Source organism: Malus domestica, chromosome 14 (genome assembly GCF_042453785.1).
Source record: "Malus domestica chromosome 14, GDT2T_hap1".
In the NCBI taxonomy this organism is placed as follows: domain Eukaryota; kingdom Viridiplantae; phylum Streptophyta; class Magnoliopsida; order Rosales; family Rosaceae; genus Malus; species Malus domestica.
In genome coordinates, this window is record NC_091674.1 from 21,150,601 (window position 1) to 21,166,611 (window position 16,011).

General features: G+C 38.6%; 2 protein-coding genes and 1 pseudogene across 4 annotated transcripts; 1 reads left to right on the forward strand and 2 right to left on the reverse strand.

The window, feature by feature from the left end:
- Positions 1-624: 624 nt before the first annotated feature.
- LOC103430740 (metal-nicotianamine transporter YSL1-like) lies at positions 625-3,717 on the forward strand (annotated as a pseudogene).
- A 62-nt stretch (positions 3,718-3,779) lies between these two features.
- On the reverse strand, positions 3,780-9,864 carry LOC103452557 (protein HLB1). Of its 2 annotated transcripts, none has more exons than XM_008392054.4 (14): positions 9,189-9,864; positions 8,565-8,690; positions 8,277-8,346; positions 7,679-7,792; positions 7,298-7,381; positions 6,781-6,831; positions 5,867-5,896; positions 5,654-5,716; positions 5,452-5,517; positions 5,158-5,286; positions 4,949-4,984; positions 4,563-4,682; positions 4,228-4,398; positions 3,780-4,047 (listed from the first exon to the last, which is right to left on the reverse strand). In XM_008392054.4, the coding sequence occupies exons 1-14, from the start codon at positions 9,596-9,598 to the stop codon at positions 3,937-3,939; spliced, it is 1,581 nt and encodes a 526-aa protein (XP_008390276.3). In that variant the 5' UTR covers positions 9,599-9,864; the 3' UTR covers positions 3,780-3,936. The 2 variants fall into 2 exon arrangements, with proteins under 2 accessions (XP_008390276.3, XP_070668239.1); XM_070812138.1 differs by having other exon boundaries at positions 4,228-4,401.
- An 806-nt stretch (positions 9,865-10,670) lies between these two features.
- LOC103452559 (rab GTPase-activating protein 22-like) lies at positions 10,671-14,896 on the reverse strand. 2 transcript variants are annotated; one of them, XM_070812140.1, is made up of 5 exons: positions 14,124-14,896; positions 13,341-13,476; positions 13,168-13,217; positions 12,379-12,432; positions 10,671-12,218 (listed from the first exon to the last, which is right to left on the reverse strand). In XM_070812140.1, the coding sequence occupies exons 1-5, from the start codon at positions 14,300-14,302 to the stop codon at positions 10,964-10,966; spliced, it is 1,674 nt and encodes a 557-aa protein (XP_070668241.1). In that variant the 5' UTR covers positions 14,303-14,896; the 3' UTR covers positions 10,671-10,963. The 2 variants fall into 2 exon arrangements, with proteins under 2 accessions (XP_070668241.1, XP_070668240.1); XM_070812139.1 differs by having other exon boundaries at positions 14,437-14,895.
- Between the last annotated feature and the right edge of the window lie 1,115 nt (positions 14,897-16,011).

Genomic DNA, 16,011 nt, shown 5'->3' on the forward strand with positions numbered 1-16,011 from the left:
CATCACCTTCCAGGTGGGGGCCAGCACAACTCAATTTGAAGTCCTAGTGGACAATCCAGGTTGGGATGTGTCAATTGCCGTACCAAAAGGTTGATCAATTCAATATTGATCCCAAAATTTTCAGAATTATCAGTTGGGGAATTTTTCGGTATGTGATTGGGATTTTTTTGGTTTGGTTTGGAACTTTTCGGGAAAAATTTCTATCCCTAGATATTTCTAAGTCTGAAATTTCTAGTGATAAGATATATTCATGTGGTTTTGGAATTTGTAGGCTTGTGAGCAGAGAAAAATGAAGAGGATAGACCCGTTCAAGTACTAATTTCTGCACTTTGTGGGCTATATATATTCATCAAGGAAGCATCCTTTCTCTCTGTCTAGTTCACTGCAATAGGCAGCACCAAATATTTTCATCCACTTTTCAAGATTATGTAATTTCATAGCCACGCTAGTCCAGTCTAGTCTCATCCATTGTAGCTGAGCTCGAGGAACGGAAAAAGAGAGGACTAAAACAAAACAACTCGAAGGTACGTTCATGCATGAGTGATCTCCTAAGAAGTTCTTGTGTTGCATCTTCTTCTTTCTATTCGTTAAAAAAAAAAAAAAAAGGTAATTTCATGCATGGATTCCCTTTGAAACTCTTTTTTTGTTCCCATTGCCTGACAAACAAGCAACAGGACTTTGAAGCCATTAACATGGAGCTGGAAGCAAGGGAGAAGAAGGAGATAGAGAGGGATGACATGGAAGAAGAGACAATAGTTCAATCCGAGGGGCCGGTTGGGACAATCCTTCCATGGACACAGCAGCTAACATTCCAAGGAGTCGTTGCGAGCATAGTGATCGGAATGGCGTACAGTGTGATAGCTATGAAGCTAAACCTCACAACTTGGGATTGTTCCTCATCTCAATGTCTCTGCTGCTCTCCTCGCGTTCGTGATCATCCGAACCTGGACGAACCTGCTCAAGAAGGCAGAATTTAATTCTAAACCCTTCACTCGGCGGGAGAATACTATGATTCAGACTTGTGCAGTTGCTGGTTATAGTATTGCTGTGGGAGGTACTTTTAAGTTTCTCTGTATGTTATATTAATTTGTAAATTAATGTTTCTTAAACATTATATAACTTTATACTTTGTTTTGTTAACAGGTGGATTTTCGTTTTATTTGTTGGGATTAAACAAGAAGACATTTCTGCTGTCAGGTGTGAACACAGAAGGAAACCCTTTAACTGCCGTTAAGGAGCCTGGGCTTGGTTGGATGACTGGCTTCCTTTTTCTAGTCTGTTTTGTTGGCCTTTTTGTCTTGATTCCTCTAAGAAAGGTACTGATTTTATAGTCATTGTTTATTTTTTAATCTCGTTATTATACTAGAGATATTTGGGAAGATTCAAACTCAGGAACCTTCAGGTTAGGGTAAATGATGTTACTCACTTGAGGATTTGAGCTCAAGATCTCCAGCTCAGGATAAATGATGTTAATCACTTAAGTTGTAAGCTCCTTACCGTCTTCAGTTACTTGTTCAACTGAAGACTTTGAGGAGATAAATATGGTTTCTTTTTCCTTTTAAGTAGATTTTTATATGGATTTTTTGTTTATTCACAGATTATGATAGTTGACTTGAAGTTGACTTATCTAAGTGGTTTGGCAACTGCGGTTCTCATCAATGGCCTCCATACTCAGGGAGATAAAATGGCTAAGTAAACATCTGCCAACACTTCCCTTTATCTCTCCTTTGAAAGCCATATATGTATTTTTTTTTAATAGAAACGATATTAAAACTCGGTGCATATGGGAGAGCTGATCCGTTCTAACCAATGTAGTTACGCCACATCTGCTCTTAAAAAACCGTATTAGATGCAAAACTCAACACAAGTTATGATCATTTGCAGGAAGCAAGTACACGGCTTCATGAAGTATTTTTCTGTCAGCTTCCTGTGGGGATTCTTCAAGTGGTTTTACAGTGCTAGAGCAGAATGTGGATTCTCACAATTCCCCACGTTCGGATTGCAAGCTTGGAAAAACACGTAGAAAAAATCGATCACTCATTTGTTTCTCCCTGCTTCTGCTTGCTGTTAGTGATCCTTTATAAGTTTGCTGCTATCTGTTGCAGGTTCTACTTCGATTTCGGCATGACCTTCGTCGGAGCAGGCATGATATGTTCACATCTAATAAACCTGTCCTTACTTTTCGGGTCTGTGCTCTCTTTCGGTGTACTATGGCCGCTCATAGGCCGGCGTAAAGGACATTGGTTCCCGGAGAGTTTAGACGAAAATGACATGAAGAGTTTATACGGTTACAAGGTTTTTCTCGCAGTTGCCCTAATACTTGGTGACGGTCTTTACAATTTCGTCAAGATTCTGGTTTGCACTGTTATGATCCCACATCGGCTACACTAGAAATGGTGTAGTGATACTTAAGTCCTTGGGGTCCTCCCACCTATCAGGCTAGTCTTTTGGATTGAGCTCTTCCTTTGGGCTTGAGTACCTAACATGCACCATTGTTAATATTCATGTCGGATTGAAAAACAAGAATCTCCAATTGGGTAATAAAATCAACCTCTTAATGCTTTTGTTTCATGCTGCTGTGTTATTTTAGTTAAAAGTTTTGCTAATCAGCTTCTTCTCCCTGCAGATGTTGAGGGCAAGGTGAAGCCGATCGAAAAAAAACAAAACGAAATCTTCCTCCGCGAAAACATCCCTACGCGGCTTGCAGTAGCCGGATACGTTGTCTTTTCCATCATTTCCGTAATCGCGATCCCGATGATGTTCCCGGAGCTCAAATGGTATTATGTTATAGTAGCCTACCTGCTTGCTCCATCTCTTGCATTCTGCAATGCTTATGGAGCTGGTCTAACCGATCTAAACATGTCCTACAACTATGGAAAAGTTGCCCTCTTTGTGCTGGCAGCAATGACTGGAAAAGAGCATGGTGTGGTGGCGGGGCTTGCGGGCTGCGGCCTCATCAAATCGGTCGTCTCCGTGGCATGTATTCTGATGCAAGATCTCAAGACAGCCCATCTAACCTTCACCTCTCCCAGGGCAATGTTTGTGAGCCAAGCCCTTGAAACTGCACTAGGCTGTGTGACAGCTCTCAGCTTCTTCCTATTCTACAAGGCGTTCGATGTGGGAAACCCGCACGGAGAATTCTAGGCTCCTTACGCCTTGATCTACAGAAACATGGCGATCCTAGGCGTGCAAGGCTTCTCGGCGCTGCCTCAGCATTGCCTCCAGCTTCTGCTACGGCTTTTTAGCTTTCGCGGTGATAGTCAACATAGTCAGAGATTTTTTACCAAAGATCGGAAAATGGATGCCACTTCCGATGGTCATGGGCGTTCCATTTCTCGTCGGGGCATACTTTGCCATAGACATGTGCATAGGGAGTCTGATTGTGTTTGTATGGCACAAGATTAACAGCAAGAAGGCTGTGCTGATGGTTCCAGCAGTTGCTTCCGGGTTGATTTGCGGGGAAGGGTTGTGGACTCTCCCCGCATCGGTTCTTGCTCTGGCCAAAGTAAAACCCCCAATGTGCATGAAATTTTTGGGTTCCTAGAGTGAAAGGGCTTTATATATACATACATATATATATGTGTGTGTGTGAGGTTAGTGAGAAATGGGTAAAAAAACTAAGGGGCACATCATAGCAATTAATATTTAGTATAGGGAAGAATGGTAGCAAGTTGTATCCGATCTTACACAATAAAAATTTCATCTTGTCACCGAAAACCGAAGGAATCTGAGGTAAAACTTAAGAAGAGATGCAAAAACTGGTTCAACAGAGTGAAATCTGACCATGCAAAGGAAAATTGTATTGGTCGTGTCAAAAAATGCGTAATTTACAGAGTTTATTCAAACAAGTCATTCTCAATCGGAAAATTATACATCACTCGAAAAAAAATCAAGGAACTGATGATACATTAAAAGAAAAATAAAAACTACGTTAAATCAGCCTGTTACTATACCTGCCAGAACATCACTCTTACCCCGAGCATAGATGGTGTAAACTAGACGGATTGCATCAAGCCATCCATCAAGGAGTTCCCATGAATCAGCAACCTGGAGGTTGGACATTCACATTAGAATCAGTTTTTCATATATATATGCAATGTTTTTAGTTCACTTTATATATATACGGTCGAAAAAAATTCTATGATTTGTAAGTTGTAACCACCACAAAGAACAAAAGAACTTCTCTTCATATAAAGAATTTTATCTGTTATGAAGGGCATTCCTTACCAGATAGACGGGTCCATGAATTGTATCAATGCAAAGGCCTGCACCAGGTGGTAAAGTCAGATCACCACATGCTGAAACAGAAACGATATCTGGAACGTCAACTTTTATAGCTGCTTCTACTGATCTGCCTGAGATGCCTTGGGGTACATGCTTTGCCTCACTTTTGCTAACCTGCTGAAAGGAAGTAGATGAACAGAAGGAACACAAATAAGTAACAAATAGATAAAGAATATATTTGTGGCACAAGCAAGGAAAGTTACTACAACTAATTCAGTTATCGAATCAGCAGATGATTTTTCTTCGCTTAATATACACTAGAAAATGATAAAGATTACCTGTTGAAGCCCTTCATTATTCAAAATAAACTCCGATCGTTTCCAATCACTATGAGGTGCAATTGGTTTTCCCGCTGGCGGTGCAGTAAGATATCCAACTTTAAGATATGGTAAGGGAAGCTGTAAAGATTAGAAATCGTCATGTAAGCAAACCAAAAAAAAATAAATATCTCAACCAACTAGATTAAGCAGACATCAAGGTATGACAACTGAAAGATTTGGGAGAATTAAGTCTTGAATATCAGGGAATAATCAAGAAAGCACATCATGTACGGTTCTGTCATAAGTCCCGCAATGGAGAACGGGTAGAGACCCAATCTCATAACTGACCAAAAGTATTTATACAGAAGCCTAAAGGGTTTATTGAAATTGGTATTAGTTCTTACCATGGATCGCACCAGCCTCAAGGCACTACTGTAAACCTGTAAATAATTAATCACACAAAAACTTAGCATACACAAATCAAAATGAATATCCTTCAACCTAAAAGGAAAAATAAAACCAAGTAAATTTTATGTATCACTTAAGTGTTGTCCTTTTCTCCAAATAAATATTAAATCAAATTGATTGAGAAAGAAAACTATGGGAACCTTACATTGTAATTTGGTTTCAAAGCATGTGCAGCTGCAATGTAGATAGCCGATTGACTATACAACTCATTAGGTGAAACTTCTTTGGGATGTCCAGATCCCCCAGTTCTTAGTGTGTCCTCAGCTAATCCATACTGCAAGAAAGAAAAAACCAAGTTTTGATAATTCAAGCTACAAGGGACTAGTAAATAAGAGAACCAGTGGTTTCTTGATCCACTATAGAGGAAGCTGAGAATCCATTTAAATTATGAATGGAGTACCAGATTATCCTAAATTATTAAAATAAGTAACAAACTAACCAATACGGTTCCAAGGTTGTAAATTGCTCTATGAAAATCAAACTGCAGCTGAATAGCTGCACGGAACTGCACCAGAAGAAAGTGACACGAGTCATGACAGTATAAATGAGAAACAAACACTTCAAAGATGAAAATAAGTTTCTGGTTTCCCTTCACATTCATCCAATCATTCTGATATCTCCAGAAAATTATTATATGGTACCTTACTTATTGCAGATCTTACAATTGTTTGCTTTTCTCTTGCAGGAACGATTGCGCTGAGTTCCTAAATTGCAAAATTGTTTTATACAAAAAAATTAATTTGGAGTTGATGACATGTAACATAAATATGCCGAGCAAGGAGAAAATTCAAAAAGATATTATTTCTTCTAAAATAAGTTAAATCAAAGTCAAATACTAATACAATTTAAGATACCTGCAGAGCAAGCCCCCAGTTGTTAAGTGCCTGAAATATATGACATGGATTTAGTGATAGGAAACAAAGGAGACAACGCAAATAAGTACATTTTTCCTTTCATCAAGTCAGAAGGTTTCATAATGTTGGGTTTTTGGCTCAATATTAGGATGATGCAATAAATTAGGTTTGTGTTACCTATTTGGTTTTGGTGTCCTATTTGGGTTTGGTTTTGACTTCTTAGTTTCCTTGGTGGAGAGATTTTGTTAATTACCTATTTGATTAGGATTTGGATTTATTTCCTATTAGGATTCTTATTGTAACCCAAGTCCTATGCACTATAATTAGGACCTTAGGGTTAGTGTATTTAGTGTGGCTCATTCGTGTGGCAATTTGGTGAGAGTCAATTTGTGAGTTAGAGAGCAATTTGAGAGAATCTTCTCCGTTAGTTTTGGGTTCTCTACTCACTATGCCAATTTAGAGGAGACCAAGTTTTCTTTATTTGCTTTTGGGGTTCTCCAAAATTTTATTTTATTTTTGGGTTTTGGGTTTTGGGTTTTGGGTTACAGAGAGGGAAACACACACTCTCTCCCTCTTGTTTGGTTTAGGGTTTGTAATTTGTGGGATTTGGGTTGTGAGAGTTTAAACACTCTTTTGTAATCTCCATTTGTTTAGTGAAATTCCTCGCCGTGCTTCACTCGTGGACGTAGGCTTTACGCCGAACCACGTAAATCTCTTGTGTTAGTTTGAGATTGTTTGTTTTAGCTTTCACCTATGACGTTGATATTGGTACTTTGTTAGAATTCGATTCCATTTGCACATAAAAGTACAACATATAATCTGTTTCTCTTTAAGTAACTGTATATAACGTTGGTTTTTGTAAAATATCATAAGAAACAGGAATAAGCCTACTACAACAATTTCTTGAGTCATACCTGGGGACTGTTCCAGTTGAGCAACACCGCTTTTTCATAATTTTTTGTAGCCTGCAAATCAAATCAAGGGGTGGTAAAAATCACTTCATTTATTTGACTATGTTTTTCTTTAGAAATTAAAAATCAAACTGGTTATGATTTGACAAGAAATAAATGACAGCTATTGCCACTTGATGCCAGCACCACCACATCTAAGGAGAAGCAAAATTGATTTACGAAGCAAACTCCTAATTTCCTAAAACCTCCAAAAGATCACCTAGTCCAAAGGCCTTTTTTTTTAACAAAAGAATAAAACTAAAAATCAGCAATTGCTCATGTTTCTGTGCTATTGTATTTTGAATATTAAAGTCATGTCCAGCTTCCAAGTGTCAGAATACAGCTGCCAAGTGTAAGGCTGCCACAACAGCAGCAGAAGGAGAAATTAACACGAGCAGCAACTTTTCTTAAGAGTTAAGACACAGAAAAAAGAAAGTAAATTCTATCTTGCAAGGCTGAAGCCCTGAAATTATGGTCTAACCTGCTTCCATAGTTCTTCAGCTTCCTTTGTACGACCACGCATTTTTGCCCGATCAGAGATTGCAATAGCCCAATTATAGAAAGCCTGGCAAGTAATAATCACGCATTATTTTCACTCTCACAAGTGAGATAATTAATCAGAAATTATAGAAAGATCATCAACAAACATATAGACACCTTCTGAAGTGCCCTATCATAGCACTTTCAAGATTACTAATTTCACTAGCTATTTGATGAGATTATATTGGGAGCAGCCTCTCCATAAAATGGGGGTAAGGCTAGCCGACATTCACCTCTCCCAGACCCTGCGTAAAGCGGGAGCCTTGTGCACTGGGTACGACCATTTGATGAGATTATAATGGAAAAGGATATGTAAACATACATCATGAAGTGTTGGGCACAGACGGGTAGCCTCATCATACTTTCTGCAAGCCTCCTCAAGCAAAGCATCCTTAGAAGGATTAGTAGAATCTGGACTAACATTATCTGCACTTTCCTGCATTCCAAATGAGGATCATTTAGATAGTAAAATGATTTGACACTAGTGCACCTAAGAGGAAGACAAAATGTCCTTAAAAAAATATTCAAGTGACAGTTCACATTATGTAATCATTTATAAAGAAGCTGAAACATCTAAAGGTACATAACTGGAGGAAAGAGCTAACATAATGAAGGTACTTATAGCTTTTTTCATACCACGCATCTGACCCAAGTGGAAAATATTGACTAATGTAGAGACTATAGGGAGTTGGAAAAAGTTGGCTACTGTAGAATGGGTTATTTAGCGTAAAAAACACATAGGGTAGACAAAGTTTCAGTGCGTTATTCTTACTACCATTAAAGCCATATAAACTAAAACCATTCTCACAGTTGCATTGCTAAGAAATAGTTAATATCAGAGAAACCCATCTGGTTGAAATTTGATAACCAGAAACCATAATTAAATGCAACCAAATATCAAACAGGACAGTATCTCAAACCTGAAGAACCAGCGCCCAATTGTAAAGTGCATCATAATCATCTGGATTTCTCTCTATTGTACTAGCATACCTACCAAATTTAAGTACAAATAAGAATTCCAGGAAAGCAACACCCATTAGACATTATGCGGTTGCAAACTTCGCATAGTTCTGAAAAGAAATATAAGAAAAGAGAAGTATGACCATGCATATTGCAAACAACTTAAACTTTGTTTCAGTACTAAAATATAGGATTATACTATTACCTACGAGCTGACAAGTAAGAAGGAAGGACAAAGAATACAATACCTCTTAGCAGCAAAAGTAAGAACCCGTTGGCGAGACCGACCGTCATCATCGGTACCAGTAACACTGTTGATCAACTCCATTGCAGCATTGTTCTGCTCTGAGTGTTGCTCCTGTGGGCTCTCCTCACTGATACAATTCAAACCCACAAATTGGCACAACTAGCAGATAAACGATTAATAAAGTATAAAGGTAATCCATAACAAAGACAATCCATAATTAAAACTGATCATTTTCATCGAAAGCAGAGACATGCAAATCGACCTACCCAATTTAATGTTGCAATTTTCATCATTAACCCATTACAATGACCATACAAAACTTACATTTTTACCGCCCCCAACACAAATTCCATTCGCTAATAATATGATCTACAACTAAAACTGATTAATTTCGTCGAAATAGATACATGTTAATCCACCATAACCAATCCAAAATTCAAATTTATATCCTTCTTCATGTGAATTCCAGTATTCGAAAACCCCGAAAGTGGGAATTGCAGAAAAAAGATCATCAATTGAACTAATTCTCCACATTAAACGAAATTCAAGCACAACAAACAGAATTTTGCACAATAACACCACCAAAAAAAATCAAAATTTAAAATTCAAATTAAGGAATGCAAACCTGTAACCGTAAGGGGAGCTGGAATCATTTACGACGTCGTTTGATTGGTCATTTTTCAAGCCACTAAGCAGCTCTCTCATCGTGAATGTACGGCTCCCTTCGTCTTTCTTCAGCTCCGGATGCGCAGCTCCTGGGCTGTGTGATTGGATCGAGGCTTCGACCACTTCGTTCACCTTCGGATCCGCGGCATCGGCCACCACCAGTTCGTGTTCGGGTAGAGGTTCCGGTCTAGCTTCGGCCTCCGGCACTGGCTCGGGTTTAGCTTCCGGTTCCGGTTTCATTTCGGGCTCCGGCGCTGGTGCTGGTTCAGTTTCGAGTTCAGGCTCTGATTCGGATTCTGGTTTGGGATTTGTTGTCGGATCTGGTACGAGTCCGTTCTGGACGTGCAGTTGTTCGGTGGCGGTGGACATTGTGGGAGATCGGAGGAGGGCTCGGATTTGGAAGAGTGATCTGACCGTGAAGTTACAGAGAGGTTGTAGAGAGAGAGAGATCCGTTGTTCAAAGTTAACTTTTGAGCAAAGCAAAAATTAAGCGGCCGTACGGATCCCGGAGGAGTTAAATTGAAGCGACCAACTCAAAACACATTAAAATTTTGTATTTTGGTAAGTTGCAACGTTTTCTTCGGATCACTCTTTCAAATTCAAATCAGAAAAAAAAATAATAATAATTCAACCGTACATATGAATGGCTATATGTTATTATAAATTAGATTGTGTTGTTCACACATTCTATTCTGTCTTCCACACACTCGTACTAATTTTTGTTTTTATCATCTTCAATTCATTCGGATTAATTTTTGTTTTTTAATCATCTTCAATTCATTCAATCTAATTAATTTTTGTTTTTTAATCATCTTCAATTCGTTCAATCTAACGGCCTGAAATTGAAAAAGTGAGAAAAAATAAAATTGTGTGTGTGAATAGTACCACCGTTTGTGAGGGCTTCCCTAAGAATGGGAGGAGACTTACTTGAAATAAGAATGTCAAGGTGGCATTTCATACCCATCACATGTAACCATGTATGTCAACTTTTGCACATAGCGTCTTCATTTCAGATAACTCCTCCGGTAAGTTATGTCCTACTCAAAATTTTATCTGAACAAACCATAAACTCTGAGTTTGAAGTATCTAAAGTATCTATGGATTTTATTGACAACTGCAAGGCTATAGCATTGCAAAATTGACCTGAATTATGAGTGGTATAAGAGGGTAACACCCATAGCTTTGCAAGAATCAGATGCCAATGGCAAGATTTAAATTTGACGAAACATCTCAACTCAAAGAGAATCTGCCTTCTAACCGGTTGTTTCTCTTGTGTCTGTATCTCATTGCGTGATGAGAAAGATGCAACAAAATATACAACCGAGGTCAGATTGTAACTCCATTACTCGCTACCATCTGATTGTCAACCACTGCCACCAAAAACACAATTTACTCAAGGAGAAAGTTCGTTCATAAATCAAAGTAAGGTTGTCGATCTGAATTTACTAATTTCTGAATTGCTGCCAGTCACTCTGAAGGGCAACAGAGTGCGAGCAATACATTTTATATATATATATAAATCCCATAATTTACTCCAATACAGAATTTGCCTATCAGATGCTTGTTTCAAGCAAGTGCGAAACTCATCCCAAAGATCCCTTGCTTTCAAAGGGATCCCCACCAGGTGCAACAACAACACAAAAAAAAAGGAAAAAGGAAAAAAAAAGGAAAACAAGAATCGGAGGGTGGGCGAGAGAGCAAAAGATCAAAGCCTAGCATTAGCATTGGGTGTTTCTAAATCTTGTCATGAAGGGTCACCACCAAGTCATGGGCATCATCTAAAAGCTTCCACACATCCAGACGGCCCGTCATGCTGTTGCACTCCCTCATGATCTCTTCCATGCTGCTGTACTTCTCTATGATAGTCTTCCTTCTTTGTAGCACAGAAGCCGCTATTGCATAGAGCAAGAGATCATCGGTAGGAGGGGCTCTCTGCCTAATCCTTCCCCAAGCAGACTTGGCAATACCTGCCCTGATTGCAGCCTGATCTGCCCACATTACCTCCCAGAGGCAAAGCGTATCCTCAAAGCTCAACTCTCTCCTGAAGAGAACCACCACCATTCTGTACACAAAAAAGCAATCCTCCGCTTGAAGCTTCTCCAGGTGTCTGTAAAGAGGAACATCTTTGCACTTGATAATCTTCGAAACAAGGCCAAGTTGCCTCCGGATTCCTGCCTCATCCAGTCGGAAATTATGCCGTGCCTTTTTCATAAAACCCACAAAGCACCCGAAGGCTTCATGGTCCTCTTCCAGCACTGAGATAATAGGAGAGAGTAGATCACTCATCCCCTGGCAGTACCCAATCTCAGGATCATACAGAGCATAGGCTTCCAGGATTCCAACCAGGCGAGAGGCATGAAAAATCCTGCATGGCTCCAAGTGATCATAATCCTTTAACCCGACACTTTCAGCTAGTCTTTGTGCCTTCATCTCTGATGCATCAGCCTGTGATGGTGAGTAAATAATCCATTCATCATTTGCGCGAACGGCATCAAGGCGGATGATCCTCTGCCATGTGGCAAAATCTTCTGCTGAGTGGACTTTGGGCTTGTTTTCAATATTGGAGAGACAGGAGCTCTCCTTAGGCTTGTCATCAACATAGTTTTCTTCAGTAACATCAGTGGATAGTAATGGTCGAGTGATATCAGTTTCTTCAGAGGAATCAGAATCAGTTGATTCCGTATCGGCAGCATAAGGATCATCACAGGTGACTCCACTTTTCTCTCCATCTCCTTCAAGTGATTCAGAAGTCTGAACAGCTTGATTGCCTACAGGGTTATCTGAATCCTTGGGTAATTGGTCTCCTCCCTCAGTTGAAATGTACCTCCTGGCACTTGTAACATCCCCTTGGTCAGAAGAATCTAAAACTTGACTGAAATCCCCGCTGCTCTCAGTGCTACTGTTACCAGAAGTTTCCTTCAACTTCGAGCTCTTATCACTTTGTGTTAAAATTCTGCGACACTGTCTCCGCAAGTTTTCATATTCTTTTCTGCATTGCAAGTGATTAAGAAAGTGTGAACACCTTGAAGAAGAAGAAGAAGAAGAACATGCACATATAAAGTAAATGTGAGAGATAGGGAACCGTGACAAGGAAATATGCCATATGAAATTTACGTACAGGAAGAGGGCAAAGAACAGAAAGACAATACCTTTTCTGGTTTTTTACAGTCTCTCTTTCTTCCTTGGAACTGTTCACATCATAGCTGTTGAGAAAGAACAAATCAATGTTAAATCAGCCAGTACCAAAATCCACAGGTAAATTTTTTTCAGCATCCAAAAAAGGGAAAAAAGCATTTTATAAGTTCATTTTTCTTGTGAGACTACAAGGCAACTGAGATTAGGTTCCATATTTCATTATGCCATACTAGAATCAAAAGTCCAACCTTCACCTCCAGAAAGCAAATTGGGCTGGATAAATAATGAAAAAGAAACTACATATACAAATACAAGTTCCTTATCATAATTTAACACCATGCACCCAGATGCAGGTTCCCATGTTAATCGCGACTAAAACATCCATAAAAACAGAAAGTACCATGCATGAGGGTCCAGGCTTAAATAACTATTGGAACTTAAAACAAACACATTGAGGTTTTTCATCCCTCCTCATTGTACCAAATCTTAGTCACTAGGAAAATCACAGAGGAAGTACATAAAGACCAAGAAAAAATCAAACAATACGTGAATGTATTCAAAGCACTCAGAAAACGCAGCATAGAGACACACCAGAAAGGACAAAGTACATCTGGGTAGATGAAAAAATTCATCATAATTCATAGCAGACACCTGCAAGGCTCCCTGGACCAAGCATTCCCCAGGACCAGGCAACCAAACAGTCATCAATGCAACAAGTTTGAAATCATACACTAACTAATTTCCATATATCAGATACACAACTTGAAGCATTAAAGCAATTGCATAGAGAAGAAAATACTCACATTCCAAGAAGAAATGGCCACACTTCAGCTCGAATACTTGGATCAACACCCTGCATGAGAAACTAAGTGATTAATATCCAACAGCTGTAAAACATACATTGATAAAAAAAATCAACAACTAACACAATTAGACGGAAATTAGAAGATAGTTCTGACAAAAGTCAATAACATACTCCACTGCGAACTTTCTTCAAAAATTTGAGACCACCATCAGTGAGTTTCCCATCCGGTGTAAATAAACTTTTCCATTGTTTTGGTAGAAGGGCGTGTTTTTTTCTCCTACGGGACCAAGGTGATTTAAGACTGCCCCTGAAGAAAGAGACAAATACAAGTGATCAGATTTCACTGCGGGAAGCATAAGTAAAACAAACATAACTAAAAAGCCAAAGTGGTATACAAATGACAAACGAAGATATCAAGAAAGAACAATGTGCAAATCACCTATAAAAAATACGGTCAACTACGAAAGGACAAACAGAACTATTGCCACCGAAGTAGAGAGAATAATTTTGATGGACAGTACAAGGTTTATGACTAAACACGAAACCCACAAAGAAGATTTTTCTTTCAATGAATCAGAGACAACAAAAGAGCTGGACCTCTAAATTTGTGACACAAAAAGCCTAATCGAACCCAATTTCATTTCCAACAGTCCACATCTAATGCATGGAAACAATATTCAGAATCCGAATCCTACAGGAGAGTAGTAAAGGAAGACTAGGGAATAAGTACTTGAACAGGACAATTTCCGCAACACAAGAATCAATTGGATTACATATCAAATTTATAAAAGATGAGAAAAACCCCACCTTTGGTGCTTACAAAAATGTGAAATGAAACAGAAAAATCCCAGCTTTTCTTCCTATTCATACAACTTCTAAGTAACCAAGTAGACTGAAAGGGACCAAATTTAAGGGACAGAAATATGGGGGAGAACAGGAACAGTGAAAACTCACCGATCAGTGGAAACTGGTGAGGAAGATGAGGAAGCAACGACTAACAAAACCGATCGTAGATGAATCCACGATGACGACGACGGTGAAGATGTGGAATTTGACGACGGTGGAGGTGGATTAAAAGAAGTGTGAATCCGCCGTAGGGCTTTCATTAATGGTTGTTTCTGATGCGTAATCATCTTTGTGTGTTTTTTTGTCTACCTATCAATCTGTCAAGCTATTGAAGAATCTAGGGTTTTGCACTCACAACGAATTTAGGGATTTCGATTTCGATTCAGTAAATTCTTTGGGAATTTTTGTTTGTTTGCTTTACCTACGAGAGTAGACGACTGTGGCGGCCAAGGCGATACCGGCCATGGCCGTGACGGCGACGGCTAAGCCGACATTGGAGGAAGCAGTCCAAGACCAGAAGCCGCTTCCGCCACCGACGCCGCCGCCGATGAGCGAACCGCTTCTCCCCCCACCACCGCCGCCGCCGCCGGTGCTAGCCTCCGCGAACACGATCCATTTCCAACCATCAGCTCCACCGCCGAAGAGCATCAATGAAAAAACTCACCCTCGATTCCTATGAGCAACTTCTCAAATTATACGTATCCCCCTCGCCAATTAGGGTTCTTCGCCTTCTGTCGCTCAGGCGCTGCAGGGCGTCTAAATCACCAGAACAAGCAGAAAACCCTCAGCAGTCTCTCTCTCTAGCTTTCTCTCTCTAAACTGCCTTTGGTTTTCACAGTTTTTTAGAGATTTCGCTCTCTTTCCATGAATTGAAAGGCAGGAATTATATAAATTAAAAGGGTTTTTTATATTAGCATCCCTCCCATATTAAAATTTAATATTAAATAATTTATTTATGGCTTATTATATTAATATTCTATATCTACTAATTAATAAATTCTTCTTTGTCAAACAAAAGATGATGAAAGACAAATTAGTCTTCTATCACACAAAAAAAATCATGAGTAATAATGTAATTTCACATATTCAAATTTTACTATTTTTTATTAAAATCTCACATACAGGTAGTATTAAAATACCTCCAATATTATTATAAAAAATATAAAAAAATCCAAAAACAAAAACCTCTAACTCCCCCATGCTCTCTCCCCCCCCCCCCATTCACATTTTCTAAAAAAATGTGTTCATACACACAAAGCTCATTTTCTAAAAAAATGTGTTCATACACACAAAGTGTATAGGCAAATGCTAGTAAATTATTGAAAAAATCTCACATGCTAAATACACCCCACATTCTTAATATATACCTTACATTTTCTACATGCACCCCATCTTTTATATACACCCCACATTTCTCAAATCTTATAAAGCTTTTAATTTGGACAAAAAATGCTGACTGGAATTTTGACAAAAAATACTGCATGGGATTTAAAGCATATGTGGGTTGTTTTCAATTTCACCATTAAAACTCATGTCGTTTGTTTTTAATATTTGATGGTAATTTTAGGTGTTTAATTCTTCATGTAATCCCTGTGATCTCTAAAAGATGAATACGAACATAGAAGCTTGAATAACGCAGCAAAAGCAAGATTAAATCATTATTGAAGTCGTCAAAATCACTAAAACAATATAAAAAATATGAAGTCTTACCTCATGTGAAGCTTCCGAAACATCGATTTCGTGTTTCATTAGTCAAAAATAATTTTTTTCAATCAACATATTTGTAGTTTCATTGGTTAGAGGGATTTTGATAGATGAAGAAAATAAATAATACATTAAAAGTAATTTGAGGTGTATTTCGAAATTTTTTATTTTTTTTTAAACCTAATTAAGTCAAAATTGTCATTGCATTGTAGGGTAAATAAAGACTTTTTATATTAGAACCCCATAAAATGTTGAATGCACCTCATATTAAAATTTAATATTAAATGATTTA

Bases quoted from the DNA above. Each gene is read 5' to 3' on its own strand.
- LOC103452559 (XM_070812139.1), bottom strand. From the start codon at position 14,663: ATGCTCTTCGGCGGTGGAGCTGATGGTTGGAAATGGATCGTGTTCGCG. The intron at 13,477-14,436 runs GTAAAGCAAACA...CTCTTTCTTCAG, and splicing joins ACAGTCGTCTACTCTCGTAG to GGGCAGTCTTAAATCACCTT. The intron at 13,218-13,340 runs GTATGTTATTGA...TTTCTCATGCAG, and splicing joins TGAAGAAAGTTCGCAGTGGA to GGTGTTGATCCAAGTATTCG.
- LOC103452557 (XM_070812138.1), bottom strand. From the start codon at position 9,598: ATGTCCACCGCCACCGAACAACTGCACGTCCAGAACGGACTCGTACCA. The intron at 8,691-9,188 runs GTTTGCATTCCT...GAATTGTATCAG, and splicing joins AGCTCCCCTTACGGTTACAG to TGAGGAGAGCCCACAGGAGC. The intron at 5,287-5,451 runs GTTAGTTTGTTA...TCTTTCTTGCAG, and splicing joins ACAACCTTGGAACCGTATTG to TATGGATTAGCTGAGGACAC.